The following is a 27,625-nucleotide window of genomic DNA, read 5'->3' on the forward strand; positions in this document are numbered from 1 at the left end:
CTGTGAAGGGTTTAATCCTTAGTGATCAAGACCTCAGTGCTCTGCTGATTACAGAAAACACCTTTTCCAGCAGTAAGATACCCCTTAAATCAAATCTCAGGGTTTGGTTTGGAGTCAGAATGCCACCTTCCAGATTACTAATCTCTGTTCCTACAGCAAATGCCATTTCCCTTTTTAATCTTCAATCAAATGACCCCAGAAACTAATTCCAGCTGGCTTATGAGTCATACTAAGCTTCAATTTCACAAAGATAAGTTGAGTATATTTGATTTTCAGAATATCCAGTCCATTGCTTTTTCATGGTTTTATTTCATAATGACTAATCAGATTCATTTCAGTGTAAAGTGATAAAACCTGCTAAAAATAACACCTCCACTGGTCATACATTCCCAATTCATATGTCATAAACAGCAGTTGTTATATTCACTAATTAGCATGATACATGCTCCTGATTACACTTTTGTTAAACTTAGGTGTCAGCTTTTCCATATGTCCCCTCTGGAGGTCTGTAGTACTTTGGGAAAGCCATCAGCTGTATCATGTTGAATGCATACTTTCTGCATTTGACATTCTTCAGAACATTCTCTATGCGGCATCCTTCTCTAGTGAAAGGGGGAAAAAGTACAACTTCATGAAACATAGAATAAATAAATATGCTTTATTTGTTCATTGCAGAGTTTCAGCAACAGTTGAAGTAAAAATAACAAGGATTCAACTCTACATTTTTGTTTTCCATGAGTGATGATACATCTTACAGAATTAAATCCAAGGCCAGGCCCAGTACACTTATTGCCCTCAGAAATAGGTGATAAGATTTTCCATCCCCCTAATATATCTGCCCTTGAGGTTTAAAGTTCAGTAAAAAAATTTAATAACTTTAATGATACATTTTGTTCTAATTCCAGAAATATATTTGCCTTTTAAACCTTTTCATACCTTTCTTTTTCAAGTGATTTGCTATATATGTGTGAGTATACATTGCCCTAAAATGCGCATTCTAGGAATAAGGAATTTTATTAAGTCTGGCCCTAGAGATTCGTGAAGGAAAGTTTCATCTCTGCTTCATTTGCTGTATGTTCAGCTTTGCAATGAAAAAAAGAGAGAATGGCTTTTCAAACAGCCCAATCCACCTCTCTGCTTTATAAAGGAAGGATGTTCGTTCACATACAGTACAAAAGTCACAAGTGCCAAAGTGGTGCATCAAGACATAAACAGGACTTTGTTAAAAAGAATATAAAAGTGTACTGAAAGCAAAAGCAACTAAAGCAACAATTACAAATAGGCTAATTTCATTACAAAACAGAACTTAGTATATTCTATTTACTCTACAGAAAAGGGTTAGTTGTAGCAAAGTAATAATAATTTATTAAACGAAAACAATCCCGTCAGCTAGTTACAATGAAAAAACACAACGGAAGGTAAGTCTCACAAACCATTGCCCTGCCATATTTGTCTAGGGGTTAGTTTGTGTTGTGCAAATTTTTATTTTATTTTTTTTTTTTGGTCAGACTAATTACTCTGGAAAGAGGGATTCAAGCATTCAGGATTCCACAACTTCTATACAGTGACAGCATTGTAAGTGGGCTTTCTTTGCGCTAATTACAGTGGGAAAGCTTTACCATGAACAGAAAGAGCAAATCAATTCACTCAATGCATAGTATACTTCTCGGAGTTCAGAAAAAAAGAATGAAAACACAGTACATTTCAGACATGGGAATCTTAAAGATGAATCCTTGGGGTCTGAGACTGTAGAAATATTACAACATGATTCTTTTTTCTAGAGTTAGTTCGTTGCTGTTTGTAGAAAAGAAAGGAACACAAGTAAAGTTTATTGATATTTGGCTAATAGCAAAGCAAGACTTAAAATAAGCCACACAACCAGCAGGTGTGAGCTGACAAGCAGCAAGGCGACAGGATAGAAGTGTCGAGCAGTTGGCTTGTTATCAGTTAGACAGCCTGTTTCGGGATCATCCGAGTCAGTCAGTGCTCCCTGGGTCTGTCTGCTGTTAAACAGGGAAGTTAGGAACAGATAGAACAGCATTTCAGCAGCAAAGAAAGCCAACACGCAGGCATTTTGACAAAATGAAAGTACAGAGCCATTTTGAGGAAATAGATTTATCTAAGTACTTCCAGTATAACTTTTGTGTTCTACAGCTGACAGAGGAAGCACCATCACTGGGCGGCTACTAGCATACTAATGCTACTAGGTGCCTTGGAGTAGTATTCACAAGTGAACATTAAATCACTTCCACAATGAACTACACCATCACTAAAATCAACACACACACTGAACAGAAATGAAATAAGGAGGTTGAAAAAAAAAGTTAAGGAAGCAAAGAAAAAAAGATCATGAGTACGTCATAATGCAACACTGAACAAATGATGTCTTCATGGTGCTCACAGGCTTTTCAGTCCTGCTTCAGTATCTATTAGGAAGTTTATTGGCAGAAATGAAAAGGCCACACACTAACAGCTATTCTAAAATAGTATTAAATGATGGTAAACTGACTTCAAAAATTCATCACTGCTGGTGACTCAAAGTCCATAGCAGTTCTTTTTATTCAAAGGCTCGCACCTGCATTCCTGTAAGTAAATCACCTTGTATCTTTATCAGTCAACACAGGGAGGAGCTAATCTACTTAGAAGGAAGTTCTACTGAATCACGCTGGATTGTGTGGTCCTTGTCCTACCAGAGCAACAGGGACACTTCCACTGCCAGGCTTGCCTTTTGTATTCTTGACAGATTCTCTGTAAGTACAATTACTCACACTGCAACCACACTTCTTCAATTCCTCTGAAGCTTACTTGCATACACTCAGGAGTCCTGTTTATAGACTTCCTTTGGGCAGCAAGGACTGGCAAGATTTTTTTTTTTTTTCTGTTTACTATGAATATCCTGTGATGAAAAGATAACTTGCCATTTTTTAATGTGGACTTGAGAATATCCAAATATATCAGATGACAATGCAGTGCCCTTTCAGAAGGACAGGTCACAACTATGCTCTTGCTTTCAAGAGAGAAAAAGCTGGCAGACATTATCTTTACTGTCCCACAGCTGCAGGTAAGATGAAGAGGATACTCTGAAAACAGCAGCAGCCACATCACCTTACAGAAAGCCTGCCTTCTGACTCGTGTGTTAAAGGGCAGTGCTACATTTCCTAAGCTTGGATAGCAAGAGAGGTGCAAGAGCTGCGTTTGCAGGTGGAACCCTAGGCAAGGGGGGGTTGATCAAAACCTTTCCTTGCCCAATTTCTCTTTTGAACAAGCCTTCCATAATAAGTTCTTAGTCTTAGTCTTTGCTTTGAACTTCAGTCTGTATGTTACACTAATAAAGGGATCAATACATACTATTTCGAATAGCAAAATAAGAGATAAAAAAATAAAACCCCTGCTATTTTCATCTAGGTCAAAGTAATTGCTGGTGGCAGGGTGTTTGCTGCTTTTGTTCTACAGATCTCAAGTGTCCATGGATGGAACTTGGGCAGAACTGAGACTTTGCTGTAGACATTATCTCAGAAACTATCAAGAAATTAAGCTGATTGCATGGTTTATTGGCCTTGTCAGCACTGAAATAAGTAATTCTGTGTTTCTCTATCAGACTGCTCCAGCTATGCCTCTGTCCTAGGGCCCACCTACAGAACTGCCTTCCTCTTCTGCTCACAGTGACATTACTATTTGTGATCAGCTGGGAGGACTAACTTTATTGTTCCCAGTTAATGTTGTCCTCCATTATGTATTTCTATATACTTTTTTAAGAACCTGCTGCTTGCTGGTTTTCCTTTTCTTTTTTTAATCTCCACAGCATCCCACAGGTTTGTCCCTTTGACCCTGTCCCCTTACTCCCTTCCAACTCCTCAAGGTGAGCCTGCAGGTTTCAGCTTACTCCCCTTATGCCCACAACTCATGAGAAGTCCAGCTCAACCCTCCCAGTCCCATCTCTTCCTTCCCAGTCACAGAGTCCGGGTGATTTTTGTTTGCCCTGCATCCCTTCCATCACAGACATCACGTGTGCTCCTATGCACACACCAAACTTTTTTCTTCTGGAGAAATCCATCTGGGCAGCAGTGAAGTTGAGCATTCAGTAGGGTGCACAGCCACTGCATTAATCAGATTGATTGTTTACACCAATCTGGAGAGCCCTGGCTTTGCACACCAATGGTTCATTCCAAGCAGGCTGAGTCACACACTTGCAGGTTGTTCCTACAGGGATGAACCCTCCTGCTTCTGTGGTGTGCCTTGCTCTGTTGGACTCCACATCTCAACAGTGTCTGGCTTTCATCTGCACTGCTACAAGTCACATTAGCTTCAGTGAGATTTATGCGGGAGTAATGATGGAAATACAGATAAAAGCCATTTGTTCTCTTTTTTTTTTTTTTTTTCAACAGAAAAGCCTACAGTACATTTGTTCTTTGATATGCTGAAAAGAATGATCGGTGTCTTTTAACATAAAAAGTTTATCTTCCCCCCAGGAAAGCAACCGTGAACAGCTGATGCACAGGCACTCTGTTCCACAAATTAGTCACATCATTCAATGCATGATTCAATAAGATGTCGCCAAAATAGAGCAAGAGGATCCAAGTCCATTATTAGCTTCCTAAGAACAAGCTGAGCAGAATAGCTACGCATGCTTTTAATTGAGGAGGAATATTTGATCAGGGTCAGATGCCTTGCTATAGCGTGTGCCAACATTTCTCAGTGCAGTGCAGTGACAGTGCCTTCCAACACACCCCAAAGTGTCCTCTGCAGTGACTATTGAACAAAGCAAAGACCTACACCCAGCTGTCAGCACCATAACATTGCTTCCCCTGGCTCACCCCACCCTGGAGGAGTTTCACTGCAAACAGCAGAAATCCCACTAGTGCCCTGTCAGCTGGATTCATGTGGCTTCTGACTGACAGCACAACCAGAACAGAGCGCTAAGGGTGCTACATGCTCAGGTGTGAAGGTACAGCCATAGTTTCAGACGTTATCTCCATCACAAATTGAACTTTAACAGCAAAAGGAAGGAAGAAAACTTGAAAAATAACCAGCAAGTTTCTATTTTACAAATAATTTAAACAGAAGTAGTGAAACCACCTAAGTTCGCAACATCTGGAGTCATGAACACCCCACTAACCTATCATACAATTTTTATTCATTTACTCTCAAATTGTTCATTTGAGACCTCCGGCACAGCACAAACACATTGTAGCAGCCAAGGGTTCTGTAAGTTAATGACAATATAACCCTTTCAGCCTGCCTTCTATCTCATTTGATGTTTTATCATCCTAAACTCCTGTTAGGAGTTGCTACATGCTTATCAAATGAGGCAAAGGCAAAACAGCAGGTATTTTTTGTTCTTTTCAAATTCAGCTGATAAATTATTTGGACCTCAAAGTAGTGAAGCAGAGATGATGAAAATGGTGTGAGGAAAAAGCCTCTCAAGTCCTTAAGAGAGTCAAGCACACACATGAGGGCACATTCTGGCTTTCGATTATCAGTCACACTGATGTCCCTGAGCAACGTTTTTGGAGGAGATGATTTTCACATTTTGGGATGTATGCTTCTTTTTTGGAACTTTTCCAGCTACAGTTATTAGAAACGTTGAACTCTTCTACACGATTTCTTCAGGTGGAATAAACAGGCAGCTTTCTATTAACAGGTGTCCCACGTGCTAGTGGTGACTACCGTTTGAATTCATGTCCTACTGCACTTGTACTTTATGGGAATTTCCCTTTTTTTTTTTTGTAGACAGATTCAAGCAAGGTTTTTCTGGTCCTGATGTGTTTTTCTTCTTAAACTTCGGTGCTGACACAGAAAATAGCAAAAGTAAGTTGCTTCTCTAGAGTGCCATCTGGTAATAGTAGAGACATTTCTTCAAATAGAAAGGATGGCTAACAGTTCTCAGTCTTACACAATTTTGATAACTTACCTATTCCTTTTATTTCAAGACAGTCAAGTTCATAAGCAGCTTTCAAGAAGCAGCTTCTCTTAAGAAGTTTTTGGAACGAAAGCATCCTAATTTCTACATGATACATGTTACTGGGATTGACTGAAACACTTCAGAGAATAATCACCTGTATCAATGTACAGCACTACAGTTCAAGAAGGCAGCCTTAACTTTTTCAAAGAGAAAATGTGGGATCCTTGTGAACATCTCCTAGCCATTACCAAGCTGCTGCACTAGCACATCTAGAAGAATAAAACATCATGCAGAAGGAAATAAACAGGTATCAGCCTAGTCCTGAAGGATTTCAGTATCAGAGCAGAACTCAGATAAAACATATAAAGGAACATCGGGAAACAAAATTTTATTTTGAAATATGAAGTTGATGCAATAAACCTCCAACAATTTTTAAGAACAAAAAATGGTTCTGCACTGTTTCAAAATGGAAGCTAAGGGAGGGGAATCAGCAGAGACATCTTTTGTATCAATGATCTTTAAAATTATTCTTTTTCTGATACGCATTTAATAACTTAAATTTTTTCCCTCAAATCCACATGGCACTAAATAAAGTAGAAGATGCTAGAAATCAATTTTTGCTGCTTACATGATCCTATAATCTCAGCTCAAAACAACGAGAATTGCTGAAACTGATAAGCAGTCTTAGATCCAAGAATACTGAGAAATTCAGTCAGTGATTTAGGAAGCTGCTATTTAAACATACACAAAAACCCCAGACTGTTTATCAAATCTGTTTTATCAAATTGTCACACTAAACTCCCTCCTCCTGTTTTAACCTTTTGTAATGCAAGTTTTTCCCTACTCTTGTTGCTAGAATAGAAACCCTCTATTTCCCCACTCCTTTCTTCTCTCCTTGCTTGGTTATAACACACGACTTTTCTAATGCAATATTTAGGAAATAGAAAGGAAAGTAGATCATACAATATGAGGCTTGACCACTGAGTTGGACCATGCAGCAGATTCATGGTGCAGTCATGATGATAGGACACCTAGATCTTGAAAATCAGCTATTGTGAAGTAACTGTGGGGTTTGGGCTCAAAACCATTACAGAGTTTCAGTCTGTACAGAGCTAAAAATTCAATTTTGAGGAGGTGGTCAGAGACAGCAAGCTACTGGAGGCTCAGTGCTGGACAGGGTACAGGTTTTCAGCACTATTATGAACAGGCCTTAACAGTTCAGTACAGAGCAAGAGATTAATAAAGAAACCCTCTTGCAGCAATATTTAATAACAGGCAAGGAGACACTTGGTCCCACAGCCACACAACCACATCCGGGAAAACCCTGTTGTCTTATGTGCTGACATGGACAGGGATCCTTTGGAAGGAATGCTGAAGTCAAAACTCAATTTACACAGTTGCTCTTTTGCTCTGCTGTGTATGTGTTCTCCTTGAAGTCAAAATAATTATAAATGTGCAAATTTATGACCTATTTTATCAGCTTAGCTGTGTTTGGATTTCCCAGAGCAAGTGAAAGAGGCACACACCCTGCACTGCAGGCAACAAAACAGCACAACTCACTCCAGCTTTGGGCCATGGAAACATCTCCCGAATTGCTGGTTCACACAGAGCAACACCCCTATATTTGTCTATGTTTACTTTTTAACATACAATTAACTCCAAAGAATAGACGGGAAAAGGGCAGTTTCAAGCTTGATATCTAATATGCATAAAACATGCTACTGGGTAATATACATCTCTACCAGTGTTCATCTTAGCACTTTAGAAATCTCTGCTGATTGCAGAAGAATTAATATTTTCCTTTTTGACTGATACAGAATGCCTTCAAGAATGGTTTTCCCTCAATGTTAAAGAGTATCTATGTGGTAAAAAAGTAACATTGACAAACTTATTATAGTGAAAATACAAGAAACATTAAGAAAAAATTCCAGTTAGAATCACAATTTTTGTCACTGGTGCATTTAGGACACCTCCATTAGCAGGCTAAATTCACCCTCAGCATCTGAACAGCAAAGCCAAGTTGACTTTCTGTGCCTGTGTCCCTTAATCTGCCAAAATGGACAGCAGATGCTGCCCCATGGGCACAGTATCCTGGTCATGCCAACTCCCAAAGTGCCCTGGAATCACTTGAGAGCACACTTAATCTGCCAAAACTGCATCCGGAAACATTTAATAATTTCACTGTATAAAATGACTGAGATCATGTTCTAGCATCTGTCCCCAGAGGTTTTCAATTTACAGCTGTGGCCAGAAGCTTCAAGTCCTGCAAAGTCATTGTGGTGACTGTGTGAGAGATTAGCTTCAGAACTGGAAAGTGATGGGTTTGCAGAGGAGATTCTTCTTTACCTGTCGAGACAGCAGAGCAGTTTCTGAAATATGATTTTCACCTCTACTGTACTCCAAGGAAAGGATTTGCTATTTCATTCTGCTTTTTACTGATAGTCCTCTGTAGTATAACACATCAATTTTACAAAGGTTTCTCTGTCTATCAAAAAGTATGGTTCTAATAATCTTCCTAGACACTCTTCTATAAAGTATTAGGATTACATGTGTATGGGAATTTCTCAGGTCAAAGTTGCGAAATCTTTCCTGACAAATTTCTCTTACAAGGTGTCAAATTCAGTCTAATGTACGACCAACACTAAAGCCAATGTGGTCTGCATCTCTGTGCAGGAAAACAACCAAGCAAAACCCCACGGGTTTGACGTTCACTTGAGCTCTGAACAGATCCAACATTTCCCTTCCGTAAGGGTAGGGCACTGGCATAATTGGTTAGCGAGTCACACTTGTTTCCAGACTGTTTCTGTCACAGCAAGAGAGTTTTACTGAAGATGTAGTTATACATTTAGCTCACATAGCACAGTGAAACATAAATCCATGATAAATTCTTTCATATGTCTAATCAGGTTTAAATACTTTCTGTTGGCCATGAAAATAAATCTTTGTGAGTCATCCCTTTTCTTTTGGCAAAAATTTTTTTAGTCTTTTTCCCCATGCTGAGGACAAAGTAGCAAAGCTGATTTAAGAGGCAGAAAGGGCTTCCTACACTAGTTAACAGACACGTGTGAAAGATGAAGCTTAAAATCTGTTATTCATTTCGAGATGTCCAAATCTATGGGTAGGATGACAGAATTAAGGTCAGGTGTAAACAGAACATCATTTAATCTATGTTGCATCCCTAATTTAGGTATTTTAAGGGAGGAGGGTGCTGAACAGAAGGAATTCTAAATTTGAATGTTGTGACTTGCTGGGTTTTCACTTTGAGATATATGAAAGGAGGAATGCAACTGCTTTTCATTAATGACACCAAGAGACATAGTCTCTTCATGGGATTAACCAAAGTGTGAGTCATAAACTGCAGACAACTGCTAGTCTCTAAATAATTCAGCTAAATAATGTCAGTTCATTAAAAAAACTTTCACCTAACACACTGATACATTTTTTAAAAACCACAAAGCCAGTTTGAGATTTTATCTGTTCTGATCCCAGCTGTTCTTTCAGCAGCACACAGTCTGGGGGTATATTTATACAAGGTGAATTTGTGCACATATAGATTCCCCAGCCACAAAGAAAAATGCATCTAAATCTGATTTTAGCTGCCACCAGGAAAAAAAATGCAGCCCTGTTTTGGTTAGGTAGGGAGCTAACCAAAACAACCTATCCAAAAAATGCATAGGCTGGGATGCACACTGCAGCAACCTGAAAATTGTGTCCCAACATTACTACCAATAAACCATCTTCTCCTCTCTTCAGCAGGTAGATTGTTAGAGAACTTTGGAAAATGCAAGGAAAACTCCATTTGAATCAGAAACACACAATTTTTCCATGTACTTCCTTCAGGGCAAATGACAAGGCTGGATAAAATTCTAATTTAAATGCCTTGAATGCATTTGTCATCTTTTCTGTTAATAGGTACAATGTGGAGACTTAGAGAAATAAACCTTTCTATGAGAAATTAGGAGTGAATGTAATTCTTTCATCTTACTTGTTTTGTTTCAGTATCTTTTTAGAAGATGGCTGAAATTTTGGAGTCTGTTCTTCACTCAAGTACCAAGGAGGAGAACTGAAACTGAAATCTTTTAAACAATATTGAATACAAGCATTTTCTCTTTGGTTGTTAAGCTGCATTTGTAAGGAAATCTTTATTTGAATGCTACTGCAGATTTGTTAAGAAGTTCATTGTATCTCACAAAGACAATATTAGCACAGATTCACTTTTTAAGCAAAAATAACACTGCACTGAAAGGGAAAATAAAGAGATGAAAGCCCATACTATTTTTCCCCCAGTATCAAGAAAAAAAAAAAGACTTTCAGAAGATTTGAGATCACTAAAGACTAAAAATTCAATAAGCCATTTATTTACCTTCTGCATTCCTAAATCTTTGCTGGCAGAAAGGAGTAAATAATTTATAACACAGGTGCAAATACCTTCCTCTCTGCAATAACACTACATTTTTCTCACTGTTACAAAGAGCTGAAGGACGTGGTTTTGCTCAGTGCAGTAACAGTAATTGTCAGTTTGCCAAAGATCAAAGACGCAGTTCTCAGGATAAGCTCTATGAACTATGCTCAAGACTCCCTGAGCACAAGAGGAGTTCACTGCACTGTCAGCAGCACTTAACCATGAGCTAAGTCTCTGACAGATGAAAAAAATGGCAATTTATTTCCTGACCTGGACTGAACTATCAGATACATATGAAGTTTCTTATAAAGTCAGTCTTTCCTGCGTTGCAGACTGTGTTCCCTCAAGCGCATGACCAGTGGTGCTGAAACATTATCACCAGAGTTTAAACTACAATGCCTTGGGACCTTCTACAGAACCTGCCAATTCCTGAAACTTTGGAGTCTCTGGGTTTGAGATATTTTAAGTATGAATGTTCCCAAGCACATGTTTAGCAAGCCACATATGCAACTGCCAAGCAGAACAGCAATGGGGCTTTCCACATTTGGTGGCAATTGCAATCACGGGGAAAAGAGGGTGTTTTCCTGTGAGAAATCCAAAACATTAAAAAAAAAAAAAAGGAACCATCCAAGATTTTGTGGGAAACATTCATCCATTATTATTTTCTTCTGAAGAAGCAGCATGCCAATAGCAATGTTGGAGTATTCCTTCCTTCCTTCCTTCCCCAGGATGGGACACAGAAGGTAGCAAGTGGGTACAAATGTCTCACTGGGATGGTGGAGAGTGACCTTTGTCTGCAGTGCATTTTCCTACTCTATTATATGCACTGCTTATTATGTGCACTGGAAGGAAAACAGCTCAAGGTACATTTCAGAGTTTCATCATCTCACGGTGCTCCGACTTTAGCTAAACACTGCTCCAATTTTCCAGAAAAACCCTGTATTTTGAAATAACTACAAAATATTAGACTACACAGATTGAGGTTGTGCTGGAGGCAATGCCAGTGCCTCTGATTTTACACTCTCTTTATAAGAATACAGTTCTCAACTATATTCTTATACGTATATAAGATTACATTCTTATTACATTTGTATTACATTCATATATTCTGGTATGCTTATGTTTCTGGCCATGCCTTCTTCAGTCACTAGGAAAACCAATAACACTTATTCATATGCTTCAGGTGTTTGGATCAAATAAATATGAGCCAGAGGCCAGGTGTTCATACAGAAAAACCTACAGTGCAGCCAAAAAGCACACAGGTTGTTAATGAGAAACATTTCATCCTCTCCAAATGCCTGTAATGTCAGGCCTTAAGGAATTCCGCTTTCTTTTCAATTTCTAATAAATGCTAATGTCCTTCAATTATATTGCAACTCACTCCACATTAACCTCATTAGGAATAATGCTGCCTTTCCAGGTGAGTGAGGGATGTCAGCACTCACAGTCCTCTCTAGCACTTGCTCGTGGCCAGGGGACTACGAAAAAGGGCAGCCACCCTCCAAAAACATCTGAGCAGGCTGATTCTGTCCCTGGTTTTTGGATAATCCTGAGCTTCTATGTCTGTTGGACAGCACTTACAGGCTTCGGGTAACTAAACAATTTCGGTTTGGTTATTTTTTAAAGATCTCAACAATTCTTATAGCTTTATTCTCAATTACCCTTTATTAAAAACTTATTATCAGTTAACATCATCTTGTCAGAGCCTGGTTTACACATGGAAATTAGTCCACTTGTCCCTTTTTATTAGTATTCAATTCTGTGTTAAATGCACTATTAATGTACAGCTACTGATAGCTTAAATAAAATCTATAAAACACAAAAGCTGCAATTAAACAGCAAAAGCAATTTAAAAAAAATTATCTTTGCAGAGCTACAGGCATCTTTTGTTATCTCATGAATGTACACATGGGACAGGGCTTGCGCTCTCTTTGTTGTTCATAATATCCTTGCTACTCTCTTAGAACACTGGAGTTGGTTAAAGCAAGCACTCTGGATTCCTTGAACTATTTCCTTTGCTTTTCCTGCTTGCATGAATAGCTAATGATGGCAGATATGAGATTCAAATAAAGCTAAAGATATGTGAGTGCAGGCCAGCAGCTGCACTTGTCAGACAAGAAGGCTCATCAATGCAGACAGAGTATTTTGATGTATGAAATAATAAATGACATTTTCCCATGTATGGTGCACAGTAATGAAGCACATGCAGAACACTACAGAATATGAGAAATATTATAATCCTCCCCAAGATGGAATTGCTCACAGATAATGGAAATTTCAATGGAAAAGTAATGGGTTTAGATTTGACCAATAATGTTCTCTCGAGTGCAGAGGAATTCAACAACCGAAGAAGCAACAGACAACCTGAGGGCAAGGAAAGAGCTCTCTACCAAACACTTGCTTCCATAAACAGGACATACTTTATTTAGAAAGCTTCCTCACCCTCCCATTCATTCAAATTATTAGCTGCATATTTTTATTAAGGAACACTGATTATAAGTTCTTTTTCAAAAATAAACACATCAAATCACAATGGTAGAAAAACTAGAGCAACATCTAACGAAATACTGAAAAAGTGTTCTTCAGTATAGAAGTATAACTTCTGCACATGTATCTACTCAAAATGGCTAAATATCTGCAGAATTTGTAATGTTGCTGAAGTTATGCAAGCTAAAGTAACTTTGTCTGGAAGAGTTATCAAATAAAGTTTTTCTATGAAAATAAACAAGAATTTAGCATAAGGGCACTATAACTACATCACTTGATGGCTACTGCTCTCTATGTAAACAAGGAAAGTAACCAAAGTGGACTTCTACCCTTATTGCAAAGCATGCAGTAGTTATCATATGAATTGAGCAAACAAGCAGCCTCTATCTTGTAGCAGCTAAAGTTTAAAGAGTAACTTAACAGTACACATTTCGTTTCTTACCCATTTCTTCTTTCTAATAACTCCTGGCTTCCTTGACCTCATGATAATAAATAAATTAGTGTCTAGTGACAAGCATATGTTTAAAAGCCCATCAGGTTCTGATGTCAGCAAAATTTTCCTCAAGCTAAGTTTTGCCCTCATACCTTTATTTCACCTTCAGGTATTTACCATGACAACTACAGAATACACTTCTGAGACCTGATCCAACTCCTTTAAAAGGCAACATTCCCTAACCATGAGTGGCAAGTCTTTGGGTGCCAAATTTAACAGCCCAGGCTTCCTCTAGTTCTACAGAGCATCCCCAGGATGATTCAGGGCCCCTAAATCAGGCTACTAACCATCCTCCCCAGGACAGTATTGGGAACCTGAGTCCTTAGCTGGGATACAATAGCTATCTAAAGTTTTATGATAGAAATAGCTTGATTATAAGTGTTGCACTGAATTCAGTGGTCTTTGGAAATAACTTCTCCAATGCCAATCGCCCAAATGTTTTTTCCCTCTCATCTTCAAAGAGCTTCATAATCTCCAGTCCATACTTGCACTGCCCCTGTATCCCCTAAAATACGAAGCTCACAAGCCTAGATTTTATCTCCAGCACCATAAACATAGTCAAACATGATGGATAACAACATAAACTTTCAAGCTCACTTGACGACAGAGTACTTTTGAAGGACAGACTTGATTTTTGTCTGTAGTGTAAATAAAAGAAAAACCAAGAGATTTATGAGCCAGGAATTGTCAGGTTTGGGCTACATTATGATGTGGTACAGAACATTAGGCTTTGCAACAAGATGAAATGTATTATTTCTCTTTTGGCATTCCATACCCAATGGAGTATGGATAGCGAGCTTCAAGTTTTTATTTTTGCCATATAAGATCATTTGACTTTTTCCACTCCATTGTAGTATATTTTTAATTTAATAAAACTTATAATTAAAAAACCCCTTCTAGTTTATTCAAGGATTACAATTCAGAGGGGGTTCATTTAATTCCAATAGTTTTAACATCTGTGGTTTAAGTTGCAGAAAGCTTCAAAAGTAGCTATTGAAGTAATGTATTGCTTCATTTACAAAGGAAATTGGATGCCTAATGCATTTTGTGGTGCAATAATAACGAAGCTGTAGTATTTGCATAAAGCAGCCCACAGTAGTACCAGGTGTAGGTCCTGTCTGAAGAAAGGCTTTTAGACTTTTCCTAGCCCAGTGTGGACACATTATTCCATCGGGTTACACATTAGCATAGAGTTTTGCTTTCCAAATGGCTTTGATTGGTCTGATCAGAGGATCAGCCTCTTCATCTCAACAACCTATTATTTGCTACAAGGATCTCATCCTGATAATCATGAGCCATACTTCTTCTGGGTATGAATTTATGTAGACCTAATTCAAACCTAGGAGGTGAACTCCAAACGGTGTTACCGTATTCGCTGCAACAACAAGCAAAGCAGAAAATGTCAGGGTTTAATCTGCTCAAGAGAGAAACACTCTCAGAAGAGAACTATGTCTCAAAAATATCTGTCTTGTGTTTGAACATCTGTGTAAGCATGCAGGAGGTAATCTGTACTAAGTTCAAGTTCATTACCACCTCATTGCAAGTTTTTCAGATTGGAATTAAGTTAAGACTGAAATGAGGTTTTTTTAATCCCTATTGTGCTGCACCAAAGAAGATGCTTTGTGACAGCAGGAAGAACGATTGCCTTTAGGATAGAAAATATAAAATTTGAGATACATCTGTCACAAAAAGATTTTTAAATAGTCTGCTAAGCCTACAAATACTTTTCTACACTACTGTACCCAGCATTGTCTTGCCAGTGAATACCCTTGGTGTAAAAGTAAGAAAATGTGTCTGATTTGAAAAATGTTACTGCACTCAAGTTTCTCTGAAAACCAAGAACAAGAGCTTGATCACATTGTATGAAATGCCTACATTTTCCTAGAGCTTCTATCCCACCAAAATTTTCATTTACAAACAAAGATCATCACATGAAGATAATAAATCTGGCAGCACATCTTGGGCTCCTTGCACGGCACAGGAGAGAAAATAAACAGCATCATAGTCGTCTGATATGTGCCAAATTACTTGAAAAATAAATTCAAAAAGCGTCTTCACACGGCAAATGAACGTCAAACTAACTTTAATGTGGTTATCTACAAATTTGCTGATAATATCACTGTGATAGCAAATTTTTACAGAGAAAGGTGACATAGGGAGCAGCCTTCTCCCTGAGGCTACCACACAGCAGGAAAGCCAGAGAGGATTTTATTCAGGATGATGTTGAGGGAAGATTATCCATCAGCACTCAAAAGCTTAAACACCAGTTCAGCAGTGTCCAGAAGGCAGAGAGCCTTGAATTGTGCAGCCAGCATTGCTGCATTTGCTATGTCAGCATGAACCCAAGTAGCAAGGAGGAGTGTGAAAACAGAATTAGTACTATGCAGAAAAGTGAATGTCAGTAAGGTAATGAACATTATTTACAAGCTTTGCTATTGCACACTCAAGTACAGCAACAGGACTCTTATTTAAAGCAAAACAGTCTATGAGAAGAGGCCCTTTTAAAGAAAAAGTAGATTCAAATGAAATTTCAAACAAAGGAAGGACTATGATGTCATAAAGGACTTGGCACCTCTGTACTAGTTTTCTCCCACTTTAAAATTGAAAGAGATCCAAGAGCATTTCTTTCTCTTGCCCTTTGGTTGTCAATTATAAGCTTTTTAAATCAAAAAACATTTGACTTTAAAAAGTGCAAGTGGAATAAATACTCAAACCAGTTATAGCCAATATTATCAAAGCAGTCTCTTGTGGATTTTAAGAATAATTTAATGGATCTTTGAGAATGAGATATTGTTGTAGCTGCTTGCCTCTGCCTGATGCTACTTTGATCACTTCAAAACCAGCCAATAATGCCTCTGCCACAGTGCCAGTTTACCCATTTTCATTTGCTTTCCTGAGGCTTTCAATGTAACAACCATTTAGGAGAAATAAACTTAGAACAGAGACCATGCCAGTCTTGGTTAAACACCATGAGCTAAAACCCTAAAGAAACCAAACCAAAACCATGTGAAAAACACTCCACAACAAACTACTCTGGACCCTCACATATTTTACTTACTACACACCACAAGGCAGTTTGTTGGAAGCTGCAAACCTTTCTGAGCTGATTACTTTGTATTCTGTAGATGCTCTGCTATCAACAGTTATGAAAGAATTATAAAGGAATTTAAATTAAAAAACCACCAACTTTGGAACGATGGTTGCAAATCAAATATAAAAGCCAACACTATTTTGACAGGAATTATGTATTTTCATCAGATTTTCAGTTCACCCAGGACACAAACTATTAACCAGATGATCCTACAACGGGGTTTTATAAAATACATGACTGTGTGATCAGATTGCACCTCAGTCTTTTCAATGTTTCAGTAATCTAAACAAGTTCCTCAAATCGGAAAAATGCTGAGTGGAGAGGGGCTGAAGAGTAAATATATATATTTTTTAAAGTCAGGTGTATCTCAGTGATCTATTGCAGATAATATGATGCCTTTTTAGCCTGTCTTTCTCTAGAAAGCAAAGGGCACATGCTAGCTCTCGGTGTGAGGGGAAGGAACAGCAATGTGTACATATCCTCTTTGGGCACAAGGACTGAGTTCAGCTAAACTGAAATGTGGGATAAGAAGGCTCACACATTACAGTGTTCCCACAAGGGTAAGGAGACGTGCAGCCAAGGGGAGGCTGTAGCATGAAATTAAAGCTGATGATACATCAGAAAACCCATAGGATGAATGAGAGGGACAGAAAGGAAGGTTTCTTATCTATGTACTACACAACAATTTCACGGAGCAGTAAGTGAAGTTCCTGAGCAGCACACACAGAGGCATTGTCTCCCTCAGCAAGAGGCAACCTAACAAAAGAGGCTGGTTCACATACCAAAGGATGTCATCCCTTAACAGAAGAGAGAGGGAGCAGTGATTCCCTTCCCACGCGCTGATCTCCGTGGTCTAAGGGACTGTAGATCTTGGCTAAGCCTTGTCTGGAATCACAAGACTCTGCAGAGGCAGAAACGCGCTCTGGCACCTTCCTGGGGCATTAGGAGCATCTCCAACAGAGCAGAAAAGCCAAGGGCTTTTCCCACTGCTGGAAGACAACACACACATGGCAACTTGCAGGCTGGGGAGAGGAGACAGGCTGGCAGGGAAGTAAACCCAGACCAGGGCACGGGAACAGCACTGCAGATGCACAGCCAAACCAGTGCCCAGGGATTGTGGCATTAGGGGTTTGGTTAGACCCACAGGACAACTGCAGCACCACTAAGTCCCAGGGCTGCAGAAACTACTTTAACTGTTCTATCATTAGGAGTCAGCTGTGGAGCGGGCTGTGCACTTTGGCAGGACTCCAACATTTCCTTTGCATTAACTTCCTTACAAACATGTGCTTTCTATTCATACAAATTATAGCAGAGACCTCCACTACTAAGAATGCAAATTCCCCAAACTATCTCCCAGCTTTATCTCTGGATGATCTAGAGAATAGGATAGCAATATAATACTGCTGTCTCCATTCCTGGGTTTAGTTCCAGCTGACTGCAGACAACATCATGAAAGTAGGAAATACATAATAGGTACATAATGATCCAAATGGAAACTCCTCTGGTCACTGCACTGCAAACAGCTACCAGGACTTGTATTGCAGGTTAATACTGAGAAACAACTTGTTGCTGCCAGGGATTCCAGTGAAAGGTCACCAGTGGCTGCTGTAATGGTAAGGACACGCTTACAAAATGTCACTCACCAAACCAGAGCTGCCACAGAAAGCAACAAGTAGAAACTACTGCTAAAACTAAGCTGAGAAAAGCCACTGTCAGAAGAGTTTCTATAAAAATACCACACACTAAGATGTTACTGCAAGAGAGTAAGAAACAGGGAAAAGCTCATTGGAAAAAGAAAAAGCAGCAGGCTGAAGGGAGAAAACCCCCATACATCAAAGACAGTTCCTCAAATTATGGTTATAAAATACGGGGGCTGATGATGACACACAATTACATCTCTCCTTTTATTTTGGTATCCAATATGATTTTAGATTCCTTCCCTAAAGAACCTGAGATAGAAAAATTCAGATCCAGTGTCTGAAGCTGAATAGGACCCTAATTATTTGAAAGCACAATTGTATAACAGAATGTGCCTGGTCACCTTATGAATGCATCATAATAAAAAATGGAAAAAGATAATGTGGAGATTGAATGCTGAATTCTCTCATGTCATGTACATCTTAAGCACTAGGCTAGCCCCCAGAGATGGTGGCTGGCCCTGAGCCAGTGTTCCATCCCAAAGGATGGGACTCAGGGAAAAAAAACCTGAAACCAGGCTGCTGGACAAGAAAAGATGATTATCTGAGCCAGAGAGCATTCCTACAATAGGAAACTAAGTTTATGAAGGGATCAAGGGAGTCTAAAATGAGAGGAAAGATAAACCTAGAAATGTATTTAGCTGCTTCCTTTACAAGGCAGCCAGAGCTATAGCCTGACACTCCGTCACCTTTCTCCTGAAGGAATGCAGGATCTGCTATCACAAAACCACCTTGTCTGGAAGAGCAGCTGGTTGCTTCATCCTTGTGTGCCCCCTCCCACCTTTGGACAGTCTGTAGGTTGCTGGGACTGCAGACAGGAAGTTATGAGCCCTCCCTGTCCAAGTTATATCACTCTGAGAAGAACACTGGTTTAGAGGCCAGTAACTTCTAGAAGAAATTTCATGTTTGATAGCTTTAACTCGCTGTTGTATGCTACTACTGCCCTCTTACTCTCATTTCCTGCTTCTTTCTTATCTACATTTTAGACTTGGCAGTGTTGTTCTTCCTGAGATTTAGCTGAACATGGCCAAAGCCATGGTAATTCAGCTGTAGGAACTGGATTTTCAATAGATAATGAACATGCATACAGGACTTTTCCCACACACTCTTCCAGGAAATCTTAATCAAAGTGAAATATAACAGGAAGAAACCTGGTATTACTCAGTCTGGTGATTATAAACATCTGGTTGTTGATTTCTGCTAAGACCGAGTTTTTCATGGAAGCTCTTAATAAGCAATAAAGCACTAGATGAATGAGAAAATTAATGAAGTTTTCCATAAGCAACTAGAAAAACCTCAAAAGTGAACACCAAACAATATTTTACAATAATCTAACTACTTGCATGCTAGCTTTGTCTAATCACAACAGGTGAATTCACTTTTAGAAAACAAGATGGATGGCAGTTCAAAGCACCAAAACTGGACCTTACTGTTACTTAATGCCCAGGCTCCTATCAGCACATCAGGTGATGCAAATCATCTACAGCTTCCACCTCCAAATAGAGATGTTAAGTTTCTAAAGAGCCATAGAATGATGTAAAAATCTATACTGGAAGTCAGGCTTGCCTTTCGAAAGTTTTGTTTGCACTGTGCTTATACTTTTAAAAGAAAAAAGAAAAGGTGGTGGAGGTCAGATATTCCTCCTCCTCAACTCACTCATTTTTAATGTCCTCAAACAGCTCTTTAAAAAAGGAGATATTTTCTTTATAATTGGCTCATCAAAAGCCCAATACTTGTTGTCCAGATCATTCATTCTTTGAACTCGTGCTTCAGGGAGATTTTTGATAGGCACTTTATCTAAGACACCCTGAAATATCCTTAACCGTTTCAAGTGGAAACAGTGTGTGCCACACTGAGTCAAATTTTGTATTCAATGTCAGAAACACGTGACAGGTGTTGTGCCCAGCTCAGAACGATGATAAGGCTGACAGCATGGAGGATTCACCATAGACAGTGGATTTGTCATGGCCTTTGTTACTGCTTTGAGGCTTTATTGGAAACATGCCCAATGACAGGAGATCCTGAGGTTATTCATGACCCACAGCCTCCAAAAGGGATCCTGTCACTGAAACAATAAAGCTAAATAGAGTCAGAAAAGAAATAAATTTTAAAAAGGGAAAAAAATCTATTTTTTTTTACAGAGCTACTTCATTATGCATTGCCCACCAGTCCATCCTCCCTTAACAGCAGTCAGCTCTAAAGACCAAAAAAATAGAACCATGTGACAGATACTGCAATGAACTCAGGTAAACCAGTTTTGTGCCTCTCTGTCTCTTGGAATAGACTTAACACTGAATGATAGGAAACATTCAGGTATGGGTGAAGGGAAAAATAAGAATATTGATGCCTGCAAAAAGAGACTTGGAAGTGGCAGAGACATTATAAACAGGGTTTTAATAGGATGTGAATTACAAGCACTTGATACAGAGGGGATGATATATTGATTTTCCTCATTCTGAGCTATGCCTGTCACTAAGATCAATGGAAGTCACAAACCTATATCAAGGAAATTATAATATGTGGAATTATTTATAGAATGGCTGCTCCAGGTACACATCAATTGCAGCATCATAATGGCCCGACTTATGACTGAGGACAAAGCCATCTATTACATATTGTAAATGAGAAAGTGTGCATTGCCATCATTGCTTCATTTTCCACATTTTTCATAAGTGAAAGGAAGAACTAATAGAAGCATTCTTGTACAGCCTTTTTTTATAAAGAAGCAACAAACATTGTAGAGTTTATCACTAAACGACAACAATTCCACTTACAAACTAAGTCATTAAAAGAACAGCTACAGGCAGTATTTTCCAAAACAGAGTTATGCAATGTACACCAAGGCAAATACGCTGAAACTTTGGGAATCACTTCTGGATTGCTCAAAATTCTGGGCACCCTGAAGAAGCTGAAAAGCAGCAGCACACAGGAGGGCAGCATCTCCAAGCTGCTGGTGGCAAGGAAGCATGAACCTGTAAACGCATGCTTCCTTTTTCCACTGCAAAAGCTCTGTCACCACTGGCAGACAAAGAAAAAGTCTAATGGCTACACAGGCACCTTTATAATTTTCATATCTCAAAATTATGGCATTTCCAATAAAGTCTGCTTTTGAATCACCATTTACTTCTACAGTTCACTTAGTTTCACAGCAGTCTCTACCTCCCACTGTTAACTCTTAAAAGAAGCCTTTCAAAGGTCAACCCAAACTGTTAGGATTCTAGATGGTAAAACTGAATTTTTCATGTCTACTTGTTCTTCTGAAAGGCTTAAAAGCAATTTGTGGCAATCAGCACAAAGGGATTTGATTGAAAAACTTTAACAAAGTGATCTAGAGAAGATTCATTGGGAAAAAAACTGCTAAAATTGCAAATTAAATGGCAAATAGTTTTTCTCTGTCTGCCCTTGAAGGAAAATAGGTTCTCTTCTTAGACGTGAAAATGTTGAATTCGGGAGGGAAAAAGAGGAATTTGGCTGGGTTTTTTTTGTATTTTATTTTTAAACCTCTAGTATTGTGTTAGACTGATAGCAACCAGCATAGTTAGAAGATTTATTTCTTTACTATCCTGATGGTGCAAATTATTTTGTATGCTACTGCCACTACTGCAAAGCCTTTGCTTTAGTCCTCAGACAATCCTATTACCCAAGTCAAAGTAACTCATTTTTCACCTACTTTAAGTCAGTTCTGAAATTCATATACAGGGCAAGAGCAGGATAAAGCTTTTGTCTGTTTGAAAGTACAGCATAACTGATAGATTTTACATTTTTGTAATGGTGCTTCAACCTCATATACCCATTTGCTTGTTTAATTTTTAAGTATTATTCTGATTTTTTTGCCTTTACAACATTCTTCTGTGACTTCAAATTACTGTTGCCTGCAAATATAACTAATGTGTTAATCTTCTCAACTTTCAAATCACTCACATGACATAAACCCACTCAAAACCATTTATATTTTGATCTACAAAAACCTACTACATTTTTTTACTAACAAGTTCAGGTTTTTTAAAATTATATTTATGTCTGTGAAAATTTTCCAATCTCCTACTCTACTCAAAGCTATTCTAACATTATGGCGATTTTATGTAATTAAATTATTTTCCTGTCTGGTAACTTACTGTAGTTTACATACTTTTGTATTTATTGGAGACATACCAGAAAAAAAAAAAAAAGCATTTGAAATGCCAACAAACAAAATTTAACACAGAAAACTCAGAATTCATTAATGATAAAATATGTAGTTATGAAAGACTGCACAAAACTCATTCACTCACTGAATCACTACAGAGACTGAGGGATTTATGCAAGGTGCAATACATCCAAAACAATACAGCTCAGTTCAACACACCACATCTCACTGCATTAGTAGCACTTGTCAACTAAACCTACAGCTAAGCCATCTCAGCTCATTTACTCTTTATAAAATTACCTTTTCTCTTCAGAGCAGCTATCTTTGCCAAAGGACAAAGGGTTTATGTGGGCAAACCTACAGTATTAGTCTACACATTAAGCACCTATTCTGGCAATAATAAATATGAAGGTCCAGAATTACCCATTACAGACCGTAAACATGCTTGTTTACTTATTAGGATCTTTATAAAGCCACCATACAAACAATTTGTGTTTAAGAAAAGTCCAAGATATGATTCAGTTACTTCTTTGCAGGCTGACCAAAATATTTTCTATTAGTTTTGCAGTGACCTTTGTTATATGTTATTCTAGTGTCGGGGATACACATTTTAAAACTCCTCTTGACAATGTGATTAGAACTGTTACTATATGATTAAAACTATATGATTAAGCTCATTAAAACCAATGATGAAAGTTTCTTTAGATAATCTAGCATGTGGATTAATTTTATGATTGACATTTGTTTGCTCAAGAAGGTTTTTTTATTCATCAAAGACTCAGGTAATGAAAAATCTTTACATCTTTTAATTACACATTCCTGATAATATCAGCCTCAATTTCTGCATAGTTGCAATTTAGAATAAAACATGTTTTAATTCACTTCTTCTAAAGCGCAGTAAAGATTTCATCAGGTATTAGTGGCAAACACCACCAGTTCAAACCTACTTGGATGTTTCTTTTCAATAACGTGACTAGTAAGAATTGCCATGCGTAACAAATTTTTCTTTTGCTTTCTCAGTGTTTGTGTAGATGTCGAACAAAAAATTTAATGACTACGCAAATGGTTTTTAAAATACCCTCAAAATTGAAAGATAACTTTTTTTAAAAGCAACTGCTGCTCAGACTACTGCTCATATTCTACAGTCGGTGAGCTGACCCTTGCAAGATTTCACATATCTGTCTCACAAACTGTTAATGACAGATAAAACACACAGCGGTGAGCCTGCCCTGAGGTGACCCAGCAGCAGTCAGGCTGCTGCTCAGGCAGGCCTGGGCTCTGCTGGGCACTCAGAACCAGCCTCAGACCCTGTGCAGGCAGGCCTGGGCTCTGCTGGGCACTCAGAACCAGCCTCAGACCCTGTGCAGGCAGGCCTGGGCTCTGCTGGGCACTCAGAACCAGCCTGGGCTCTGCTGGGCACTCAGAACCAGCCTCAGACCCTGTGCAGGCAGGCCTGGGCTCTGCTGGGCACTCAGAACCAGCCTCAGACCCTGTGTGCCCGTGGCCCTGGGCTCTGCTGGGCACTCAGCACCAGTCTGGGCTCTGCTGGGCACTCAGAACCAGCCTCAGACCCTGTGTGCCCGTGGCCCTGGGCACTCAGAACCAGCCTGGGCTCTGCTGGGCACTCAGCACCAGCCTGGGCTCTGCTGGGCACTCAGAACCAGCCTCAGACCCTGTGTGCCCGTGGCCCTGGGCTCTGCTGGGCACTCAGAACCAGCCTGGGCTCTGCTGGGCACTCAGAACCAGCCTCAGACCCTGTGCAGGCAGGCCTGGGCTCTGCTGGGCCCTCAGAACCAGTCTCAGACCCTGTGTGCCCGTGGCCCTGGGCTCTGCTGGGCACTCAGCACCAGCCTGGGCTCTGCTGCGCACTCAGAACCAGCCTCAGACCCTGTGTGCCCGTGGCCCTGGGCACTCAGAACCAGCCTGGGCTCTGCTGGGCACTCAGCACCAGCCTGGGCTCTGCTGGGCACTCAGAACCAGCCTCAGACCCTGTGTGCCCGTGGCCCTGGGCTCTGCTGGGCACTCAGCACCAGTCTGGGCTCTGCTGGGCACTCAGAACCAGCCTCAGACCCTGTGTGCCCGTGGCCCTGGGCACTCAGAACCAGCCTGGGCTCTGCTGGGCACTCAGCACCAGCCTGGGCTCTGCTGGGCACTCAGAACCAGCCTCAGACCCTGTGTGCCCGTGGCCCTGGGCTCTGCTGGGCACTCAGCACCAGTCTGGGCTCTGCTGGGCACTCAGAACCAGCCTCAGACCCTGTGTGCCCGTGGCCCTGGGCACTCAGAACCAGCCTGGGCTCTGCTGGGCACTCAGCACCAGCCTGGGCTCTGCTGGGCACTCAGAACCAGCCTCACACCCTGTGTGCCCGTGGCCCTGGGCTCTGCTGGGCACTCAGCACCAGTCTGGGCTCTGCTGGGCACTCAGAACCAGCCTCAGACCCTGTGTGCCTGTGGCCCTGGGCACTCAGAACCAGCCTGGGCTCTGCTGGGCACTCAGCACCAGCCTGGGCTCTGCTGGGCACTCAGAACCAGCCTCAGACCCTGTGTGCCCGTGGCCCTGGGCTCTGCTGGGCACTCAGCACCAGCCTGGGCTCTGCTAGGCACTCAGAACCAGCCTCAGACCCTGTGCAGGCAGGCCTGGGCTCTGCTGGGCCCTCAGAACCAGCCTCAGACCCTGTGTGCCCGTGGCCCTGGGCTCTGCTGGGCACTCAGCACCAGCCTGGGCTCTGCTGGGCACTCAAAACCAGCCTGGGCTCTGCTGGGCACTCAGAACCAGCCTCAGACCCTGTGTGCCCGTGGCCCTGGGCTCTGCTGGGCACTCAGAACCAGCCTCAGGCTCTGCTGGGCACTCAGAACCACCCTCAGACCCTGTGTGCCCGTGGCCCTGGGCTCTGCTGGGCACTCAGAACCTGCCTCAGGCTCTGCTGGGCCCTCAGAACCAGCCTCAGGCCCTGTTCGCTGGCAGCCCTGGCCTGGCTCAGAGTTCCATGGAGCCCCATGTACCTCCTCATGCAATCCAGCGCCCGGATGAAGAAGTCTTTGTGCAGCTGGTGCTCGTCCCTCAGGATGGAGCACTGCTCCAGCGTCACTGACATGGATGTCCTGTCTTTGGCACTCTTGCAGCAGGTGAAGCGCACTCCGTTCAGCTTGCGGCAAATCTGAAACACGGGCAGGCCCCACAGGTCAGCCCTTCCTTCCTACCAGGCTGCGCAGCCCTACAGCTCTGCAAGCCCAGCGAGGGCTTCCAGACAGCTACAGCACTTCTCAAGAAGAAAACATCTTCTGGAAGTTAGTACCAGTACACTGAATTCCTGAATTTGACATGGGACTTTCATAACTATAAAAGAAGCAGTTCCTTCACCGTTTCCTCACTGAATGCAGCAGCTGCCCTGTTCAATGAAAGCTAAATTGTCTGAATATCTGATGAATGAAGATATGGTGAGTCTTAACTCACAAACATGAATGTAGCAGACTAACTTCTTGTGAAGGTATGGAGTCAGACACATCTAACTTACATAGTTTTTATTTTCAACAGGTGAACTGTTCAATGTATGGCTCACAATTAATAAAGTTTAACAAATTGCTGCCATGGATTGTCTACTTTCACTTATACTTTGAAAAAGTTATAACACATAAAGGAAACATGACATTTTGGAGGATGATTCCTCCTCTTAGGAATCAATCTGTGGTTGTATCATTCCATTAGTTTATACTATGGTTTCAAATGATATTTTACTAGAAAAAGAAAAATTGAAGGAGAGCTTCTGTGCCCAAATCTACCATTTCCCAGATATAACCTGTCCTGAGAAAAGGTAATACTTTGCTTACACCTATTCCTGGGGAATCACAGGTGTAATGGTACAAAACCTCAAAATGTTTGTGAGAATGCAGCAAGGCAATAAACTACAGCAGGAATCACAAAAGAAACTTCCCGCATTGGCTATCATGGGAGAGCTCGCAGGATGAACTGGAACATGAACTGAAACATGACCAGTGTCAGTCCAGCAAATAAGTGTTTCTTCATCTAATGCTAATTGCATTCTTAGAAATTCTATTAAACAATAAATACTATTAAATTCTATAAAAATCAGAAAATACTTAGAGCCTTTAAGTTCTTTGTGATACCATGGTGAGGACAATCTCAAAAGTTTAATTTAGGGAACCAATTAAGGGAATCTTACTTAGAATCCAAAGAGGTACAGGATAGTGAAGGAGAACCTATGAGTGTTTCTTCCATCATATAATTGAAAATTTTAAAAGTTAAATCTGTTTAAAAATTTGAACAGTTGCACTGGGATTTAAAACAAGTACTATATGATAATCTGCTTAAATAATTATGTGAAAGAACTGTTTCATTGAAGAGATTAATTCTCTTTGCACTAGTATCTTTGGACGCCCCCGATTCATTGGGGCTATTTGATGTGAATGAGTCCTAAAAAAATTTTAAAATATTAAAAAATCATTTATAAAATAAAGTAAAAAAATCCCAGGTAATTATTCTGGATGAGTGATGGGCTCATATGTGGAATCTTGTACTTCCACTGCAATAAAAAAGTGATATTGCACAGCTACTGCACTGACAAAGTTTTCTTCTTACATCTTTTTCAATAAATAAATGGAATATAGAATAACAGTGTGTAGATCACTAGGACCAGAAATACACATTTCAGAAAGTTAAAGTAAGGGAACCAAGCAATCGTGTCCCACATCATACCTCAAGGACACTAAAAAATTATTTTGAGTAATTTTATATTATCAAAGAATGGATATCAAACAAATCACTCAAATTCTAGCAGGTTCTACCAGTTTAAAAAGTGAGAAAAAGAAATTGTCTGCAAAAAACTATTACAGCACATCTGCCTCCTTTAACCAGTGAGTTTTCCAGTCATTTCCTTAAAATCCATTGCAGTTACAAAGTCAGCAAGCTTATGAAAATGAGTTTATGGTTAGTTCATCAATTTCTTTGAAACAAGAGAGCTCACCGTTGCAGCCAGCCACATGATTTCTACATTCTTTCTCTTTTTGGCCTGGATATTTTGATGAAGACTTTCTAGCAATCCCTTTAAATCATTTTGTTCTTGAAAATGTGGTAAACCTGGGAAAAAAGGACGAAAAAAGTTGCTCATTTTGATAAGGTTGGTGATATGATTGTCCCGACTAAAGAATGCTCATGGTAAAGAACAGGTCTATTATTTACAGCCTTGTTTTGGAACACAGGATAGAAATTACCAGCTAAATATTTAAGGAATAAGCAAACCTTATGTCTTTTGAGTATTGCCTTGTCCTCCCTAAGATCTTCACGTGGAAATTTGAAGTATCTTCAACCTTTATCTTATAAATGGATGGTGAAAAACAAAACCAAATCTCTGCTGTAGTTCTGTTCATCAGCTATTACAGACATTCAAAAGAAATCAGAAAAATAAAAAAAAA

At 40.0% G+C, this 27,625-nt stretch overlaps 1 protein-coding gene across 1 annotated transcript in view; it reads right to left on the bottom strand.

Annotated features, from left to right (window-relative positions):
- Positions 1 to 376: 376 nt before the first annotated feature.
- Positions 377 to 27,625, bottom strand: part of LOC128946150 (inositol polyphosphate 4-phosphatase type II-like) — a gene marked incomplete at its 5' end in the record, with an annotated part of 97,396 nt that continues 70,147 nt past the window's right edge. Inside the window, 3 exons of the mRNA XM_054290070.1 lie at positions 377 to 602; positions 25,199 to 25,353; positions 27,178 to 27,290. Of these exons, the coding sequence (XP_054146045.1) occupies positions 470 to 602; positions 25,199 to 25,353; positions 27,178 to 27,290 (401 nt within the window). The remainder of the gene's footprint in view (positions 603 to 25,198; positions 25,354 to 27,177; positions 27,291 to 27,625) is intronic.

This window comes from Melozone crissalis, unplaced genomic scaffold (genome assembly GCF_028551555.1).
Source record: "Melozone crissalis strain CALT ecotype California unplaced genomic scaffold, PUWL_Pcris_2 ptg000076l_1, whole genome shotgun sequence".
NCBI lineage: Eukaryota > Metazoa > Chordata > Aves > Passeriformes > Passerellidae > Melozone > Melozone crissalis.